The 17,644-nt window shown below is 58.8% G+C and overlaps 1 protein-coding gene across 1 annotated transcript in view; it reads right to left on the reverse strand.

The window, feature by feature from the left end:
• Positions 1-17,310, reverse strand: part of ITPR3 (inositol 1,4,5-trisphosphate receptor, type 3) — a gene marked incomplete at its 5' end in the record, with an annotated part of 30,424 nt that extends 13,114 nt beyond the window's left edge. Inside the window, 32 exons of the mRNA XM_009708002.1 lie at positions 692-812; positions 935-1,060; positions 1,377-1,502; positions 1,597-1,848; positions 2,219-2,419; positions 2,606-2,728; positions 2,903-3,028; positions 3,482-3,550; positions 3,766-3,930; positions 4,096-4,261; positions 4,471-4,528; positions 4,814-4,943; positions 5,101-5,297; positions 5,591-5,738; positions 5,905-6,049; positions 6,330-6,581; positions 6,667-6,849; positions 7,012-7,131; positions 7,259-7,431; positions 7,578-7,739; positions 7,983-8,124; positions 8,835-8,995; positions 9,292-9,391; positions 9,548-9,690; positions 10,290-10,340; positions 11,503-11,598; positions 11,970-12,116; positions 13,077-13,160; positions 13,289-13,387; positions 13,522-13,680; positions 13,869-13,955; positions 17,189-17,310. Coding sequence (XP_009706304.1) covers positions 692-812; positions 935-1,060; positions 1,377-1,502; positions 1,597-1,848; positions 2,219-2,419; positions 2,606-2,728; positions 2,903-3,028; positions 3,482-3,550; positions 3,766-3,930; positions 4,096-4,261; positions 4,471-4,528; positions 4,814-4,943; positions 5,101-5,297; positions 5,591-5,738; positions 5,905-6,049; positions 6,330-6,581; positions 6,667-6,849; positions 7,012-7,131; positions 7,259-7,431; positions 7,578-7,739; positions 7,983-8,124; positions 8,835-8,995; positions 9,292-9,391; positions 9,548-9,690; positions 10,290-10,340; positions 11,503-11,598; positions 11,970-12,116; positions 13,077-13,160; positions 13,289-13,387; positions 13,522-13,680; positions 13,869-13,955; positions 17,189-17,310 — 4,434 coding nt within the window. The remainder of the gene's footprint in view (positions 1-691; positions 813-934; positions 1,061-1,376; positions 1,503-1,596; positions 1,849-2,218; positions 2,420-2,605; positions 2,729-2,902; positions 3,029-3,481; positions 3,551-3,765; positions 3,931-4,095; positions 4,262-4,470; positions 4,529-4,813; positions 4,944-5,100; positions 5,298-5,590; positions 5,739-5,904; positions 6,050-6,329; positions 6,582-6,666; positions 6,850-7,011; positions 7,132-7,258; positions 7,432-7,577; positions 7,740-7,982; positions 8,125-8,834; positions 8,996-9,291; positions 9,392-9,547; positions 9,691-10,289; positions 10,341-11,502; positions 11,599-11,969; positions 12,117-13,076; positions 13,161-13,288; positions 13,388-13,521; positions 13,681-13,868; positions 13,956-17,188) is intronic.
• Between the last annotated feature and the right edge of the window lie 334 nt (positions 17,311-17,644).

A 17,644-nucleotide genomic window follows, 5' to 3' on the forward strand; every position in this document is an offset into this window, starting at 1 on the left:
TGGGTCCTACCACACTGCCTTGGGCCAGGCACCCCTTCACCAGCTCTTCATTTGCGGCAGAGATTTGAGTTAAATACAGGAGTAAACTCCTCCAGGCTAGTGAGGGGTGGAGTACTTCCATCCATCCTTCCCCACTGCAGCACAACATTGCCCACAGCCCCTCCCAGCCCAACGTAAGATGGAAAGAGGCACCACCTCCAGTTTTTGGTTGGGAAAGCCCAGCACGGAGGTGTTGTAAGCACCCTGCCTCAAATTAGTAAGGGAAATCCCCACCCAGTGTCTAACCACCGAGCAATCCTTTCCACATGGTGACTCAGTGCTAACAACCCTTGTCCTGAGTCAGCCAGCCACAAGCAGGCTGAGGGCAAAGTCCTGGAGAGGAAAAACCGCCATAAATGCTGGATTTGTTTCCAGGCCCTTCACCAGCAGGGACACACCAGGGATCTCCCAACCAAGCCCAGGCTTTGGTTATCCCCATGCCACCCTGCTCACACCCGGAGATGTTGCTCAAAAAAAGCGCATCCCAGAGTCAAACCTCCCCATTCCCGGCCGGCAGCCTCTCGCCGGGGTGTCCTGCCAAGACCTGCAGTAGGAAGATGGCTCTCCGCCCCGCGGGGGGGGCGCCAGCCACGAGTGGCTGCATCCTCCTGGTTGGTGGGGAACAGAGCATCGCTCCGGCACGGCTCCTTACCGACCATGGCCAGCGTGCGGATGCAGGCTTCCACCGAGCTCTTGTGCTGCTGCTGCAGCCAAGGACACTCCAGCAGTCTCATGGTGGACTGGAGAAGCTGCACCACAATGGTCTGGTGGGTCTGAAGGAGAGGGCAGGCAGGTACGTATCAGTGCAAGGTGTGTCCAGACCTTGTTTCGGGGGGGGGCTCAACGAGCTGCCTTCCCCCCCCAGCCACAGCCTGTCCATGCAGCGCCTTATTACCTGCAGCGAGGTGCTGTTCTCTGAGAAGGGGGAGCTGAAGAACGCGTTGATGGTGTCCAGCACCACCGTCAGCACGTACTTCTCCAGCGTAGGGTCTGGCAGGCGTTTCTCTCGCTTCTTGCACATCTGTGAGGAGAAGGGAGGATGCTGATGGCACCAGGGTGGGGTGAGCACGAGTCCTGGCCCGATGCTGCTGGCATACAGCATTGCTGGGACCTTGCCAAGCTGAAGGATGTGGCCAGTGACACAGCTACTGGGTCTACGCCAGAGAGCCCTGACTGCTCCCCAGCCCCTAGTGTGGCCGCCACACAAGTCCCCATGGTGCCCATGCCCCACGTTTCGCTCCCCAAGCTTCAAGGGAGCCTCGGTGACACCAACCTGTCCCCATCCAATACAGCAGCCATTGCTGCTGCATCCCTCCCACCCAACCCTCCCCACACACCCGGGCCATGTCCAGGGTGAAGTTCTCGAAGAGAGTCCAGATGTGGTTACTGGTGTAAATCTCCTTCATCTCCACCTCCGTGTCCACGTAGCAGTGGTTGACGAAGTTCACGTAGGCCATCTTCACCTGCCAGGGAGGGAGGGAGAGGGGGCACAGGCACCGTCAGAAGAAGGCAATCAGTGCAAAACCACTGGCACCCTCCTCACTGGGCACCCCGTACCTCCGTGATGCAATCCTCATGTGTCACCACCCGCACCACATCCTCCAAGGGCAGCAGGGACGTGCACTTGATCTCTGTGTAGACGTTTTTGCCCTCGGCACAGGCAGCCAGCAGGTCCACCAGTGAGATGTGGTACATCAGGGGGCTGTTCTCCTCCACCCCATCCCTGGCTGCTGTCATCATCTCCAGAAGGGTGGCCAGCGAAGCCTTGTCGTTGTAGAAAACCACCACGTCATCCCCGGCATTGGTGAGCTGCAGGGAAGGATCAGCGGTCACCGCTCCGGAGAAGGAGGGTCAGAAACCTTGCAAAGGCAGAAAACGGTGTCCTCTGCAGCGGGGCAATGAGAGGCAGCAGCCGGAGAATGGTGAAAGGGCCGTGCATTTACAGGGAAAACCAGGCATTTGCAGTGCAATCAAAAAATCACAGCTTGTGGGACTCCAAAACGGTTATTGGCTCTTAGATCTTGCATTAAGCTGCTGGAGATGTTTTCTACTCCAGGGAGAAGCCAGCATGGCCGGGAAGGCTCTTCGTCAAGGAAGATGCCAACCGTGCCCCTCCCAGGAGCCGTGCCCTGCTACACCCCAGGCTCATGGCCCACCGGCTGGGGGGAGAGGTGCTCACCTCGGTCATGATCATGTCCTGGCACTTCTTGACGTACTTGCCCTCGGCCTTGATGATGGTGTGCAGGAAGTCGAGGTACTGCACGTGGCGGCCGTGGGTGGCCACGCAGTGGATGAAGTGCTGCGGCACCGTCTCGTTGATCTCGGAGCAGAGCTGGTAGTTGTTGAGGAAGATGTGCTGCATCGTCTCGGCCTCCAGGAGCTGTGGGACCAGGGGGGCAGAGTGAGGCTGGGGGGCTGCGAGGAACAGCCTCCCCTCCTGCCCTGACCCTTCTTCTCCCAGGGTCTCCTCCTGGCTTTTGTATCTCTCGCTCTCAGCCCCAGGAGCGGTACTGAAGTCTCTCCCTGTGCTGCTGCCTGTGACCGCCCTTCAGTCCCCTCTCCTTACCCCCGGGGTCAGGAACAGGTTGAGGTGTTTGTGCAGCAGGGCTTGGTTTTCCTGATTGCCAGCACAAAACTTCTGCAGGAACTGGTGGGTGAATTTCAGGATCTCCATCATCTTGGCATCACCCTGAGGAAGGGCAGAGAAGGGAAATACCCAGAGTTGGTGAGGGATGGAGAGCAGCAGCAGGCTGCTACCCCTCCTGCCCTGCCCAGCTGCAGGACCCAGTCATGCAGGGGGGTCCCCGCATCCCCCACCCCTTTCTCTGGGCACTTCAGGACCAGCCAGCTTCTGCCCACCCACCTTCTCATAAGGGATCTGCAGCAGATCCAGCATCACTTTGTGGGCATCCATGTTCTTCAGAAGGCGCTGCTGCTTCTTCCGCACTTGCTCTCCGACCCCACACATCTTATTCAGCCGCTCCAGGATCTAGGGAGAGAAGGACCATGGCAGAGGGGAACTGAGCCTGGGAGCCCATCAGGATGGCCACCAGCACTGGGGGTTTGCTTGCCATCCAGATGTGCCCTCCATAAACCCAGCTGCTCCCCACATCGCTTGGCACCCCCCTCAGAAATCCTCCTTGCAGTGCCACGCAGAGAGCCCTCGTACCCATCACCAACCCGCTCCCCTCCAGTCCCCCCAGTGCAAGGCTCACTCGCGAGCCCTGGGGACGTAACAGGGCTCCTCCTTGCGCTGAGCTGGTGGGAACAAGCGCCGGCTTGGACTCGTTTCTACTGAACCACAGGAGAGCTTGGAAATTCCCCCCCCCAAAATTTCACCCTTTCCCTTCTTGCTGGTGCACCCGTGCCAGCCCAGGCCAGGCAGACGTCGCTGGCCTTGCCTCCAGGAACAGCCCTGGGGACAGGATTCGGTCTCACTTACCCCCTTCACTATCTGATAGTTCTCGCTGCTCTTCTCTCCCGGAGCAATGACCTCTTCATCAGCACCATGCTGCGAGGGGACAGAAACAGCACCAGGGTCCCACTGCACCTCTCCAAAGCCTGGGGCATAACTACACCCCACGGGACCCTCCCTGACCCTCCTCTCCCAGGGAGGGGGATGCATGGCCCACCGAGAGACGTTAGGTGCTGGACTGAAGCGAGCTGCACCTCTGCCTCCCACCCCTCTCCTGCCCTGGTTCCCAGGGTCTTGCTCAGGGCTCTCACCTCTTTCTTCTCCTTCTTGTTCCCCTCCACCGTGCTGTCCCCTTTGCTGCTGCCCTTCTTGTCCACCCAGAGTTCTGATTTCTCCACCATAGTGCGGAGTTTGTCCAGCTCTGACTTGATCACCTTGTAGTTCTCGACATCCTGGGCTGAGATCAGGAGCTGAACCTACAGCGACATTCCCAGGAGTTTCCAGTTTGGGGCACAAACCCCATTTCCCTCCTCTCCCAGACCTCCCTCCCAAGGAAAGGAGCCAGGACCCATCCCACGTCCCGCACCCACAGCCAAGCGTAGCCTTAGAGGTGCTCCAGAGCAGCGTCCCACCAGAGTTACCTGTTTGAAGGTGTGCAAGACCTCCTGCCTCTGGCTGAAGTGCTTGAAGAGGAGTTGCAGGGAGCCAGAGATGAGCGGCGGGTAGTCGTGCATCGTCAGGTGGATCAGCACCCGCAGAAACATCCTCCCTCCCTCGTCATCCACCTCTAACATGCTGCTCGTCTTCCTGAAGCCGGAACGAAAGCGCTTGGTGTTAGCAGCCATGTGGGAGCTTGCATGCACTCAGGCATCCCTCGGGGCTGATGGGGACAGCTGCATTAGCCTTTAGAGCCTCATCTTCCTCATCACCTGCAGCTTTCAGCCTCGGCAGTATGGACAGGAGAGGAAGAGCCCTATGGCCAGGCTAACTATGCACCGGAGGGGGCAGGGACTCACCCCACACCGAACATGGCTTCTGCATGCTCGCCGATCCGGTCCAGGTTCATGGCTGCAGCTGAAGGGAGAGGAAAGGGAGATGAAAGGGGTGGCCAACGTGATCCCTGTGCATCGGCAGAAACCCACAGGAATCAACCCAGCTCCCTGGCCCCTGATCCGAGGATCCACGATGGACACAGGACACCTCATCCCACCTGCACAAACTCCAATCCCCTCCATGTTCCCTGCCAGCAGCAGCAGAGGGGGGAGAGCTGCTGGAGCCGTCACCTCTGCTGCCTGCGTCCCCCCAGCCTGTGGGGTTTGCCGAGCTGAAAGTGTACCAGGAGCAAAGTGGAAGAGTTACTTGTGGAGTCAAAGGCTGGAGCCGTCCCATCGGCCGCGCTGTCCTGCATGGGGTAGACTTCCACAAACTCCTTCTTGAAGACAGAAAGCAGGTAGGAAATCCTGTAGTCCAGCCGCACGTCCAGGATGAACTGGCAGCAGCAAAGGAGAAAGCAAAAGTGAGTGATCTCTTCATGCCAGCTGTCTCTCTGCATCAGAAAACCATGTCTTATGTTTTCCCCACACCACCCCATCCCACAGGTCCCACCCGCAGGTCCACAACCCTTCTCCCTCCCCACCGGCTCCAACCTGCAAGATCTCCAGGATCTTCAGCTTCGTCTCCATCACCACAATGTTCTCGTTCTCAATGCTCCTCCCTCTGTCCACTTGTTCTGGGGCAGACCCGGCACTGAGGCTTGGAGGGCTGAAGATGGACTGTTTCCTGCTCAGCACCATGGTGGACATCATCTGCCCCACGCCTTGGATTGACCTCCGCACGTTCTTCCCTACAGAGGCAGCCACAGTGGGCAGAGTTAATGCAGATGGAAAGGGAGGTGGCAGAGGACCAATGGAAGCACCCACTTAGACTGGAAAACGCTGTAGATACTAATCAGAGAACGAGCAGGAGGGATTGGCCATTTCTCTGTCATGGCCAAGGGCTCAACACCTCCTGTCTCCCAGTGCAGACCCAAAGCTTCCAAGTGGCTTGTTTTCTTGCAGCCAAAACTGGAAAGCACTGGGCAGACCATGGAAAACATCTTCCTGCAGGACCATGCCTGGTTACGGAGCAGGGACTCACCCGTCACCTCGTCACTGTAGACCGTTTGCATCATCAGCTGGGGGTTTTGGACACAGTCGATGATGCCCAGCAGTGTCCGCGTCAGGCGCAGCAGCTCGCTGAAGCTGTAGAAGCCGAAGTAGATGAGGTTGTGGGCAAGGCTGACGACCTGGGGAAGGACAAGACAAGTCCAGACCTTGCCGTGTTCAGGGCTGAGCAGGAGAAACAAACATGGGGGAGAGGGATGCCAGCATGGCCACCCTCACTGCAGAGGCGGCCGCAGCCGAACCTCCTTGCATCCTGCAACGGGCCAGTGACACCGGCAGGACTCGCACCTCGAAGGTGAGCTTGTTCTTCTCCTCGTTGGCAAAGGGCACCGCCTCGCTCACCACGTTGTTGAGGTAGTCCTCCACGAACTCCATGGTGCTGGCAAACTTGTTCTTCTTGTCATCGCGTGAGACGTTGAGGTTGGAGTCGTAGCTGCGAGGGGAGATGGTGGGGGTGAGCTGGATGGTAGCGGGTCTCCTCGCCTGGAAGGAGCACTGTCCAGGCAGCTGCTGAGCCATCATGGCCAGAAGTGATGCTCATGACTGTGATGGAGCCCACTTCCTTCTGAAGGCTGAGACCTGCCAAAGTCACTCCACAAATGCCCCTCTCCCAGTCCCGGCTAAAGCGAAGCCAGGCCCTACACTGGATGGCGTCTGCCATCCCACCTCCTGCCCTGTCCCTCAAAGCCACTGCGAGTTCCAATGTCTCTCACTCTTTGATCGTGATGGCCGTGGGGATCTCGGTCCAGAGCCGCGCAAACTTCACGGGCATCACCAGCTCCTGGGGGTCCCTGTCCACGTGCACGTGCAACATGAGGTGGCAAAAGGATGCCCGGAGATCGAAGGGCAGCATCTCATCTGCCATGCAGAGGAAGATCAGGTCCACACCCAGCTGCTGGGAGATCTCCTTGATGGCCAAGTACTGGCGATCCAGGCACATGCGGGCAAAGAGCTTCAGCTGGTACCTGCCCAGGGATGAGGGGGAAGAGAGAGTGAGGCCACGCAACCCTTACACCCGCACCTGGAGGGAAGATGCTGCGGGATCGTCACCTGTAGTAGCTGAGGACATTCTCGTCATGGGCATTGCCAGCCCGGGCCTCCTGTGCCAGCTGCCGGATGCTTTTCTCATGGTGGTCATTGTTCTTGTCCGTCCAGGTGAGCCAGACCTCCTCCTCCGAGTACTCGATGCTGAGGTACTCATGGGTCTGGGACATCTCCTTCACTGGCCTCAGCCTAGGACAGAAAAGGGGTAAAACTGGAGATGCTCCCATGGACAGGGAGTGGCAGCACCTCGAGGGGTGATGAGGGTTTTACCAGGACATCGCAGGAGCTGGTGGCAGGCAGGGCCAGGCACCAAACCCCAAACGTGGAAAACCTCTCGCCTTGGCTACTCACTCCGTTTTGATGAGGATGTCGCTGTTCCTTGGGTCCAGCACACACTTGCAGATCAGCTCCTGGGTGACGGGGATGGCAATGTGGTTGGACACACACAGGTCCGAGAGGTAGTCCAAAAACCTACAGAGCAGAGACAGCTTGTTGTGAAAGGGGGGTCCCTGGGGGCTTTCTCCACCTCTGATCAAAGCACATCCCACCCATCACGCCGCACAAAGCCCTTTGGGACGGGGCCTTTCCAGACACGCACCGTGGCTCGCGGTTCTTGCGCACCAGGCTGACGAAGGTCTCCACCTCCGTCTTCGTGATATGCTTCTCCAGCAGCTTGCGGTTGTTGTGCAGCAGGGCCGTGATGGTGTCCTCGGCGAGGATGTCGTAGCCGATCTGGGACTGCATCATGCCAAACTGCTTGGCAATGTGCTCCTGGAGCGGGCAGAGAGGCGGTGAGCACACAGGGCTGGGTGCTGGGAGTCTGGCAATGCCCCCCTGCCCCACCAACACCTCGGCAGCCCCCCAGGATTTTGCAACACGTGGTGGGACGGGGGCTTCCCTCGTCACCCTCCATGCACCTGGTTCTTGCGATAGTCCTCCTGGGAGTGCCGGAGCACGCGGTAGCAGAGCCGAAACATGTACTGGTAGGGAGCGTTCTTCTGGTCCGACAGCTCTTCCAGCCGCACCAGGGGCCCTTCCCCGCCCTTGTCCTTAAAGGGGGCTTTCAGGATCCCAAAGATCTGCCCAAAAGCAGAGGTGCTAAGTGCTGTGTCCCTCTCCACACCGTCACCCCCATGCATGGCTGGACACCAGCCGTGCTTGCCAGGAGGGCTTGGTGCACAACCGGGGCATGAGCTGGAGACCAGCTATATCTCCTCCATGGGGTTTTCCAGATCCCTGGCCTCCAGCGTGGCCCTGAGCAGAACAGGACATCTCTGCAGGACCTCAACCTTGCTCAGATGCAGGGCCCCAAGGCCACTCACCTGCTTCAGGATGTTCTGCTCCCGCATCAGCTTCTGCCGCTCCCGGTTGGGCTTGGTCACCACGATGTCCAGCACGTTCTGGCCATTGTTGGGGACATCGCTGACGAAAAACACCAAGTCCTCCAACAGCTGGATCACGAATCTGCAAAGGGGCATGGTGCAAGTGGGCTGGGGGGGGAGTTGCTCACCCACCCCACGCAGCCCCCCCCAGACTCGGGTCCCTGCAATGATGCCGGTGTATTTTGGAGGACCAAAGAGCCCACGTTCAGGGCTCAAAAGATTGCCAGGGAAGCTGCTGGCCCATCCTCCCCTCCCTTCCAGAGGTTAAGGGCTGCCCTGAAGCGAGAAGTTTTACAGCCCCTACAGTTCCTAAGGAGACTATATCTGCCAAGGTAAATACCAGGGGCCTTTGCTCACGATTCATGCCAGGGATTTTGCATTTAATGCCTCTGCCCCCTTGGTCACCCTTCGCAGGACCCGTGCGGGGCGGGCTGGCAGGGCGGAAGCCGCTCGCTCTGTCCCACGGGGCATCTGTGTTTGCTCAGGAAGCACCAAGAACCCACCCACCTAAAAATAACACCGTGACTAACCCGGCTGCCCCTATCGTGGGGCCATCTCCCAGCCCCTCGGATATTTTTCTAGCGGCCAAGGAGGGGCCAGAGCGGGGCTGCGGCGTTATCTGGTTTCCTTGCCAGACTCCTGGGAGAAGCAGGCGTGGATTTGGGTCGTGGGCAGGAAAGCAAGACAGCACCGGCACCAAGACCTAGGCAGGGGCCCCATCCTGCAGCGATGCTGGAGAGCCCTTGGAGGAGCCCAGCACAGCCCCATCTCCCAGGGGAAATGACTTTTTACCTCCGGTCATTCTGGCTGAGAAAACCTTCATTCATCTTCTCCACCACGTTGGCCAGCATCGAGCTGGCATCGTTAGCAAAGTCCAGGTCCCGGATCTCAGATACGGGCACGGAGACGATGGCAAAAGCTTCTTTGTCTTCTTTGGTGGGACATGTGCCCAGCTGGGAAGCAACAGGGAAGCAGCATCACAGAGACAGGGCAATGCCAAGCATGTCCCCAGCATCTGCCACCAACCCAGGGAGTGAAGTCAGTGACCCAGTTCATCCCCATTGGAAGGAGTGGGGTGGGTTCTAGGTTACTGGGATGGGCTCTAGCCTGGTGTCCAGCCACCCCCTCGGATCATCAGGGTATTTCAGTCCCTGGGTAAAGCCTGGGTGCTGGGTGGGAAGGAGCATGCTAGGAGCTATTGGGGCACAGGGGATAAATCCCTGCACGGGAGGAGGGTGCGGGGCCGTACCATGAGGCGAATGGGCCTCTCCTCATCGATGTCAATGGGCACGTTGGTGCTCTGGATCCAGGTGTTGGTGCAGAGGTGACGCAGCCTCACGTAGGAGTTCCTGCAAATGGGACAACGTCCCGGTGAGCGATCCTCACACCAACACACCAGCACCCACCAAAGCCCCTGTAAGACCAGACTTGCCAAAATTTCACACCACGCAATTAAGCCTCCCTTCTTTATTTCGATCCCTCTGTGCCGGCAGGTGCTTACGTACCGCGGGACAAAGGAGTCTGTCTTCTGCAGCGTGGTAGGGTCCAACTCGAAGAGGGAGGCGATGTCGTTGCCGTGGGGCACGGCCACCAGCCGGTATTTGATCTTCTCCCCCGTGTTCCTGCGGCTGGCGCGGCCGCTGCCCCCCTGCACCGGGGAAAGCAGCTTTGAGCCCGGCGTGGGACGGCTGCCCCGCCGAGCCCAGCCTCCCTGCACACACGGCATCGGAGGAGACACGCTGCGGCTACGCTCAGAGCAGAAGCTTTTGCTCGGATGCCGGGCTGAGCCTCGCGGCGCGGAGATGCAGGAGGGGCTGCAAGAGCACAAGCGCGGCGTGATGCACCTGAGCTACGAGGCCACCCCTTCTCCAAACCTCACCAACAGCAAAGAGAAAAAAAAACCAAACAAAACAATCTGAAAGTCCAAATCTCTCTTCTACCAGCACTTCCCCGTGGCCTGGGGATCCAACATGCACCAAGACCCCCTCCGACAGATTTCGGCAGGGTCCCCTCGCAAGCGGGACATAGGGATGCTACTCTACAGTGCGGGGATGCTCTGCCCGGCAGCGGGACAGACTCCGGCTGCAGCCTCGGCACCAAGCGGGACCCAGCGGCACGGCGCGGGCACTGTCCCCGCAGCGGGCTCTGTTTTGGGGCATTTCCCTGCTTTCAGGCAGAGTCTAAGAGACGGCGTGATTTCAGGCAGCGGCAGCAGCATTTCTGCTAGCGAGGCTGCACACAGCTCACCGTGGGCGCTGCTTTGGGCTCAGCCACGTCTCCTTTATAACTTGGGTTTTCCTGAAAAGTTAAAGAGGGAGATGAAAGACAGCTATCAGTCCTCCCGCTCGGTCCCTCCAAAACCCCGAGCACGGGGGGGGTTCTCTCTATTCCTGCCTTCCTCAGCCACACCACAGAGAGAGGAAACCTGCCCAGATGGGGCTGGAGGACACGACCCGTACCCAGAGCACGGCGCTCCGTCCCCGAGGAGGGGGACGGGGTGAGCCCCAGTGAGCAGACCCGGGGCTCTGCGTCGCAGCAAGACGAGCTCTTGCTGTAAATCCCTCGAGGCCCCAGGCTGAGGTCTCAGTGACCAAGGCAAGCCTGGCAGCACCAACCCAGGATGGGGATCAACCTGTGATCTTTTTTCCTCTGTAGAAGATGTCACCTGAGTGTCTTTTGGTTTAAAGCAGCTGTTTCAGAGCCCAAATATTTGCTGTTTTCCATCCTTCAGTGGTGGAAGGGGCTCTGGGGGCTGCTTTTGGTTGTCTTCTCCAGCTAGGGACCACCTTTGGGACATGGTGCACTGAGATACCCCCCGGTACGTCCCTGCTCCCCTGGCAGCAGAGCGTAGCCCTTGGTCATGGCAGCTCATTAGTGTCAAATAAACCACATTATTTAAGTGCAGAAACTTCTTTGCGCCTCTATCAGGAGGCCTTGAGCTGGCCTGAAATGGGAGGAAAAAGAAGTATTTGGCAGATGGTGTTTCCAGGACAAGATTTTGCCCACACCTTCCCCAGGTAAGGGCTGCAGGATGAATTCTCTCCCACTTCCATCGCACCAGGAGGTTGTGTCAGTGCAGTCCCTTGGCCCAGAGTGAGCAAATAGAGGAAAACCCCCACCACCCCCTCCTGTCCCCCTGAGCCAGAAGAGGAAGGAGCCAGGATTTTGGAAAGCAAACCCCTGCACCGTGGGGTGGGGGATTTCAGGGGGGAAAGCCTGGCCCTGCAAACAGGGCAATGACAACGATGCTCACAGCCCTGGTGCCGATGCCTCCTGCGAGCAAGGAGGAGCCGAGGAGGTGGAGAGTAGGACGGCTCTGAAAGCAAACTGGAGCGGGGCCAGAGGCAACCCTGGGCATCGCCGCCCTGTCTAAGGGCAGGTGGGCACTGCCCTTGCAAGGGCTGGTACCAGCCTGTCGAGGGCAGGGCAGGTTTCTGTATCCCCCTGCTCACCCCCTTACCTCTGCTGCCAGGTAGTTGCCCGTGGCGAGGTGCTTGAAGCGGTACAAGCCATTCCAGTGCCCGGCTCCCCCTCGGCACGGGTCGTGGTGGACCACCTGGGAGAAGCAGAGGAGAGCTCAGCCAGCAGTACGTGGGGCTGCGAGGCAGCGGGATGGCGGTCCTGTCTCCGAGCCTCTGCTGACCCCAGGCAAACACGTCGGCGATGACAGCCCCGTCCTATCTCAAAGGCAGCCGTGAGCAAATCAGACAGACACCAGCACCCATCCATCACCAGCTGCAGTTCCCAGGGTTCTCACGGAGCTGGAGCCCTGTGATGGCTTTCACCGGGGCAGTCAGGCTACCAGAGGTGGAAATGTATAGAAATAACCATTGCTTCTAGCAAACCCTCCCACCTGGTAAAAGCACAGCAGCCCACGCAGGTACCCCGAAAGCCCACAGACACACACTCCATCCCCTCCCTGCTCACCTCCACTTCCCACAGGGCGTTGGAGCTGGTGGCCGAGGTGGCCGACTGCCGGAGCGTGGTGCGGAGGAAGACGTGCAGCTTGCCTTTGTACTCGTCGCAGGTGAGAAACTTCTCCTGCTCAGCGTGGAAGAGCCTCACCACATCACCCTGGACCAGAACATGGTGGTGAGACCCCGGGACACGGCTCTCCTACAAGCCGACGCATCTCCTCCTGTGACCCCCCACCCTGCAAAGGGGATGGGATTCCCCCCGTACACGGTCCAGAGCAGAGCACAGCTCCCAGCCGTAGCACGGCAGGACCGTTGGAGACCGAGCATCACAGGGCACCCTCAGCTCTTCCAGACCTACCTACCTGTGCTAAAACCTGCCTCTGGCAGCACAAATGCTCCTCTGAACCCAGGGGAGGGCACCTTGCATGGGCACGGGGCACCCCACCGTGCCATCGCTCCGTTTACTCATGCAAGTCACTTCTCTCTGCTTCCACTCCCCAGGATGCAAAACCAGTGCAAACCCATCACTTTACACCCCTGGAGCGGGCAGAGGCCCCACACACCAACGTGTTTAAGGCATTAACGCCCCGGGGAGGGGGATGCAGTGGATGCGGGAAGCCGGGGATAAACGCAGCGCCCGGGGACAAGGGTCTGTAAGATTATAACAATCAATATCCATCCAGCTGCTTCCTGGAGGACTGCAGCCCTGAACAATAGCCCCGCAGGGAAAGTTCCTTTCCCAGGCAACAGCCAGCCCTGCTGCACAGCTAAACAGCCAAAAATTGTCCTCGCAGCAAGAAGCCACTGCTGGCACGATGTGTGCCTCGTATTGTCCTCGAGAGCCAATTTAATACAATAAGGCGAAGGGTAATTTCATGCCCCCCTAGGTACCTGCTGCCAGGAGATACTAAAATATCCAACTCTAGCTTGCTGTTAAGTTCTCCAAGTGACGAATTCTCCCAGAAATTAAGATCCTCAAGGCAGGATCTCTTTTCTCTGCCCTTGTAACACAGCCAAATGGCTGTTCACACCTCCTGCCCCTGCAGGGGACCAGGGCCGGGTCCCCAGAGCCCACCGTGTCCCGGGCAGCTGGCAGCGGCCGAACCTCCTTCCTTACCCCTTTCAGCACTTCCTCCATGTGGTCACAGAACTGCATGAAAAGGTTGATTTTCCAGCTGGTGTTACAATTGACCGAGTTCACCTACGGAGCAAGAGAGCATGGTCATGATCCCTGGGACAAGGGAAAAAAAAAAGAAAAAGGGAGAAAAAAAGAAAACGAGGCAAGCCCTAAAAGCCAGACCCTGCACAAGCAGCCCAGCCTCTCCGTACCTCCTTGCAGCCAGCGTTGTCAGCAAGCTCGTAGTTGCTGGCGTGCAGCGGCTGCCCGGCGTTGACAGGGTTCAGGATGACTTTGTCTCCCACAACTACCTGGGGAGGAAAATGGGAAAGGGAGGAGGAAGGGTGAGAGCGGGTGCCCAGCGAGGAGGCAAGCCCCGGCAGGCGGCACGCACGGTGCTTTCTGCACATCTTCATTTAGGAACATTTTTTGGCCCCACGCTCACGTTATCTCCGTTGCTCCTCAGCTTCCAGAAGGGCTGGATGAAAAGCCAGGATCCCTCATTGCCAGTAGCATCCAGTGTCACCCGCATGGCGTTTTTCTCGAGCAGGGCTGGCAGTCGCTTGTTCACCGTCAGGTACTTGTTGCTCTTCATGTGGAGGAGCTGGACAAGCAAACGCTGGGATGAGCTGCGGCAGCGCGAACCCCCGGGGGTCCCCGCACGGGAGCAACCGGAACGATCCCACGAGCCCCTTCCCAGCAGCTGCCCGACTCACAGATGTGCCGGATCTGTGCATCCCTCTGCAAAACTCCTCGGCCAAGCGCAGAGGAGGGGAGAGCGAGCACCCGTACCTGTATGACGCTGCCATATTTCACCACATCCCCATGCACTTTCTTGTTCTCCGTCTCGTTCTGCTTCTGCTCCATCTGGGCCGCATGCTGAATGCCAAAAGGAGAAAAACTGAGTGTAGCAGCGCTCTCCTCACTCCCCGGGAGCAAGCCTTAGAGGGGCCACCCCGCACCCTCAGCTATGGGGAGGATGGGACAAGCTGGGGTGCAGCATCAGCATCCCTCTGTCCCCCAGACAACACGGGCCAGAGTTACAGCGTGGTCCTCAGCATCCAGGAGCTCCACCCGGGACCGTGGTGTGGCCCTGAGCAGCCGCATGAAGTTTATGGGAGCTTGAAAATTAGGACAGGGACAAAATGGCACTGAAATTCCCCCAAAACCACAGCAGGTCTTACAGGGCGGCACCAAACGGGGACTCTGTGCACAGGCCAGGACTGGGGCAACGGACCCACCCCAGCCCCACTGCAGCAGGGCCGTGGGGACCGCGGGCTCCCGGCAGCACTGAGACCGAAGAGCAAAAGGCACGGTGCCGGTTGTGCCATGCCCGGAGATGGCTCAAGGTCCAGATCTGCTGAAGCAGATGCAGCAGGATGGGTCCCCACAAGCCAAGATGCCCCAAGAGTGAATTGCTCAGCACCGCTTGCAGCCTCTCTCTCCAAAACCACAGACATTTTCCGTGCGGTGGCCCTGACAGCCGGAGGAGCGATGTCAACGTAAGCGGAGCAAGGCAGGAACTTGCTCCCAACGGCAAATCTGTCTGGGAATGGCGAGGCTGTGCCGACGGCCCCAGCACCAGCCCAGGCACAGCCCAGGCAGCGCCAGCCCAGTGTTCCCCCGCAGCTGGGATGGGAAATGGCAGCGAGGGATAGAGGTGGGAGAGCACCTCCCTTCCCATCCTGCTTTCACCCCCTTTTGAGGGCAGAGGAACTGGGAAACAACTGGAATCACAGCTCCACACTGGGAGGATGGGGCAGCCAGTCCGTGAGTGCCCGAGCAGGCGATGCTGGGGCTTTGAGCGTGCCTGGCATGTGTTGTGGCAGTACAAACCCTTTGCTCTTCTGAACGTTGCCACCACTTTAGTTAACCCTCCGTCCCCATGCAGCTCTGGGTACCACCCGGGGACGCGAGCCCCACGGCGGTGGCTGCTGCCATCAGGAAAACAAACCTGCTGCCAAGAAATCCCCGCAACGATGTGGAGCTGGGAGTTTAACAACAACATCATGGAGCAACACGGCTCTGGTGAGAGATCCAACACCCTGGCGCGTCCTAAATCTGCATCCAGATCTGAGCTCCTCCCTTGCCGAAAGCCAGTGGGGCTGGGAGTGGGAACTGGCTGCCCCAAGCACACAAGTCCACGGGGCTGATGTGCCCAGCCTGGCCCCTGGGTGGGAGGGGGTCTGTCCCCCAGCCACGGCAGGATGGGGTGTCAGGGATGCACACGGGGGTGAGCAGCCCGGGAGGGTGCAAGGAGGATGGGGACACATCAGCAAAGCGGGAGAAAAGCCTCCACGGCATGTCTGCACTGCATCTGGCTACACCTACAATTAGCCGGACGAGAAAACACCGAGCCTTAAACCCACTTGAAAACAACAGCACAAGGGCACACGCTCGGAAAGGAAACTGTGGGCATCGCGGACGGCAGGGCAAGGTTTCTCTGCTTGAGACCCGGGCTGCTTCTGCTTCAGGAGGTTATCTCCGTGGGTTGGAAGATGTTCTCAGCCTACGGGAGATGCTGATAAATGGCAGCGTGGAGTCCAGCCCCCTGCCAGGGCATCCAGGGGCTTTGCAGCAGCACGGGCAGAGCTTTGCAGAGAGCTCCCTGCCTGCCCGGGCTCCCCCAGCGCTCGGCTCCGGACGCGAAGGAGCATTTGCCAAAAGGGCAACACTGGGAGCAGCGGAAAGGAGCAAGGAAATGACAAAATCCCTTCAAGACAAATCTTAAGGAAGGTGCAATCAATCAGGCTCAGAAATGAGCCTCTCTGTCCAGTCGTGGCCAGTACAGCTGTCGACATGACAAGTCACAGTCTAGCCGGAGCAGGAAAATAGCACTTCCATACGCCAGCAACCGCGTACGGCTGGACAGGGCAGGAGGCACCGACCCTGTCCCGGCATCTCCGAACCAAGCCGGGACACTCTGTCCGGACACTGCATCAGACCTTGCCCCCCAAAGGCAAAACTGAGGGACCGGTGGGGCTGAGATTGAAGCCTGACGAGATGATTTAATGAATCTCTCCCGAGCTTCGGTTTTATGAATCATTCTCAAGGCCTCGCCAGCTGTCTGAGGTGATTATGCAATGTTTAACATGGGCCTTTTCCAAACCTCATGGAAGTCAACAGGAGCCTTTCCCTTCCACAGCCCTTTTTGGAGCAAGTCCTGGCCGCAGCAGCTCCCTCCTCTGCGCCAGACATCCCTGGGTGCTGCAGGGGTGCGGGGCTGTGCTCACAGAGCACCTCTGCCCGCTCTGCCAGGGGCTTCTCTGCACAAGGAGCATCAGAAGGGCTGAGACAGCCCAGGCTGGGCACCGTGGCAAGGGTGGAAAGGCAGGTGGACATCGCCTCTCATCCCAAAAGCAGCATCGCTGCCCTCCCTTCCTCTCCCTGCCTGCTCAATTCCCTGGGTCCTTCTCTGCAGGTCTTCCCTGGGACATCTCCCTTGCACTGGCAGCAACAAAATCACCTGTGGCTCCTTGGGCACTGTTGTATTCACCCCATGCTGTCACGGTGTGGACAAAGGGTTGGCCATGCCACGCTGCCGAGGGCTCCTCCCTGCACCAAGGGCACACGTGCAGGCATGGCACGGAAGCAAAGGAGCTGTCAGGAGCCTGTGGCAGGATCCCGTGGCAGGATCCCGTGGCAGGATCCCAGGTTCAACTGCCTCTCACATCCACAGCTGGAAAAGAGGATTGCACAAGAAGGGTGACCCAGGGTGCAGCATGCATCCCCGGGGGCCAAGTCCATGGGGGGCCACAGCCCTCCGTCCTGCAGATGCCAGCGCAAAGCACCTTACAGAGCTCCTATCTCAACCCCCTTATTAGACATCGTATGCTATGATCAATTAAAAGCTGGCGGCTACGGGAGCCGTTCCTCTAGAAAAGGCGGCTGTGGGTAATGGTCCATGGTGAGGGGAGGATGCTGGGACAGGAGACAACAGAGGGACACCCTGAGGACAGCAAAACCCAGGGCAGGTCCTGGCCTCCATGCAGGCTGTTTTCTGGGAAGCAAAACATACCAGGATTTGCACAGCGAGAGGTTTGGATGCCCTCACCAAACCAGCCCACAGGGACTGCCTGCTCTGGGGAGGACGGTCCCTCACGCCTGCTCACCTGGAGCTTCTGCAGCAGCACCACATCCGCAATCTTCTCCTTGTCCTGCTTGGTTTGCTTGGCTTTCCAGTACTGCTTCTGCGCAGAGTAGCGGTTCATGGGACATACTTTGAAGAGGCAATCTGGGAGGAGAGGAAGACAACCATGAGGCTGCAGCAGCCACCAGCATGTCCCCAGTGGGGTCAATGTCATCAAGGGGCAGGAGCAAGTGCTCCTCCAGGACACTGCTCCTGTCCCAGCAGCATCGCTGGGAGATGGTCCTCCTAACCCAACAACAACCCCGTCCGCTGCTGGGGGTCCAAGGGAGACATGGCTGGGACAGGTGGAAGGGGTCACGTCACCTTGTATCAGTTTCAGATCAGGGGAAATAATGAGTCCAGGAGTGACTCCACTTCTTGGACTCGTGATTAGAAGTTGGAAACGGCCACGTAATTTGGGAAGGAAAACTTCAGGGGG

The sequence above is a fragment of the Cariama cristata genome, unplaced genomic scaffold, assembly GCF_000690535.1.
Source record: "Cariama cristata isolate BGI_N322 unplaced genomic scaffold, ASM69053v1 scaffold23009, whole genome shotgun sequence".
NCBI lineage: Eukaryota > Metazoa > Chordata > Aves > Cariamiformes > Cariamidae > Cariama > Cariama cristata.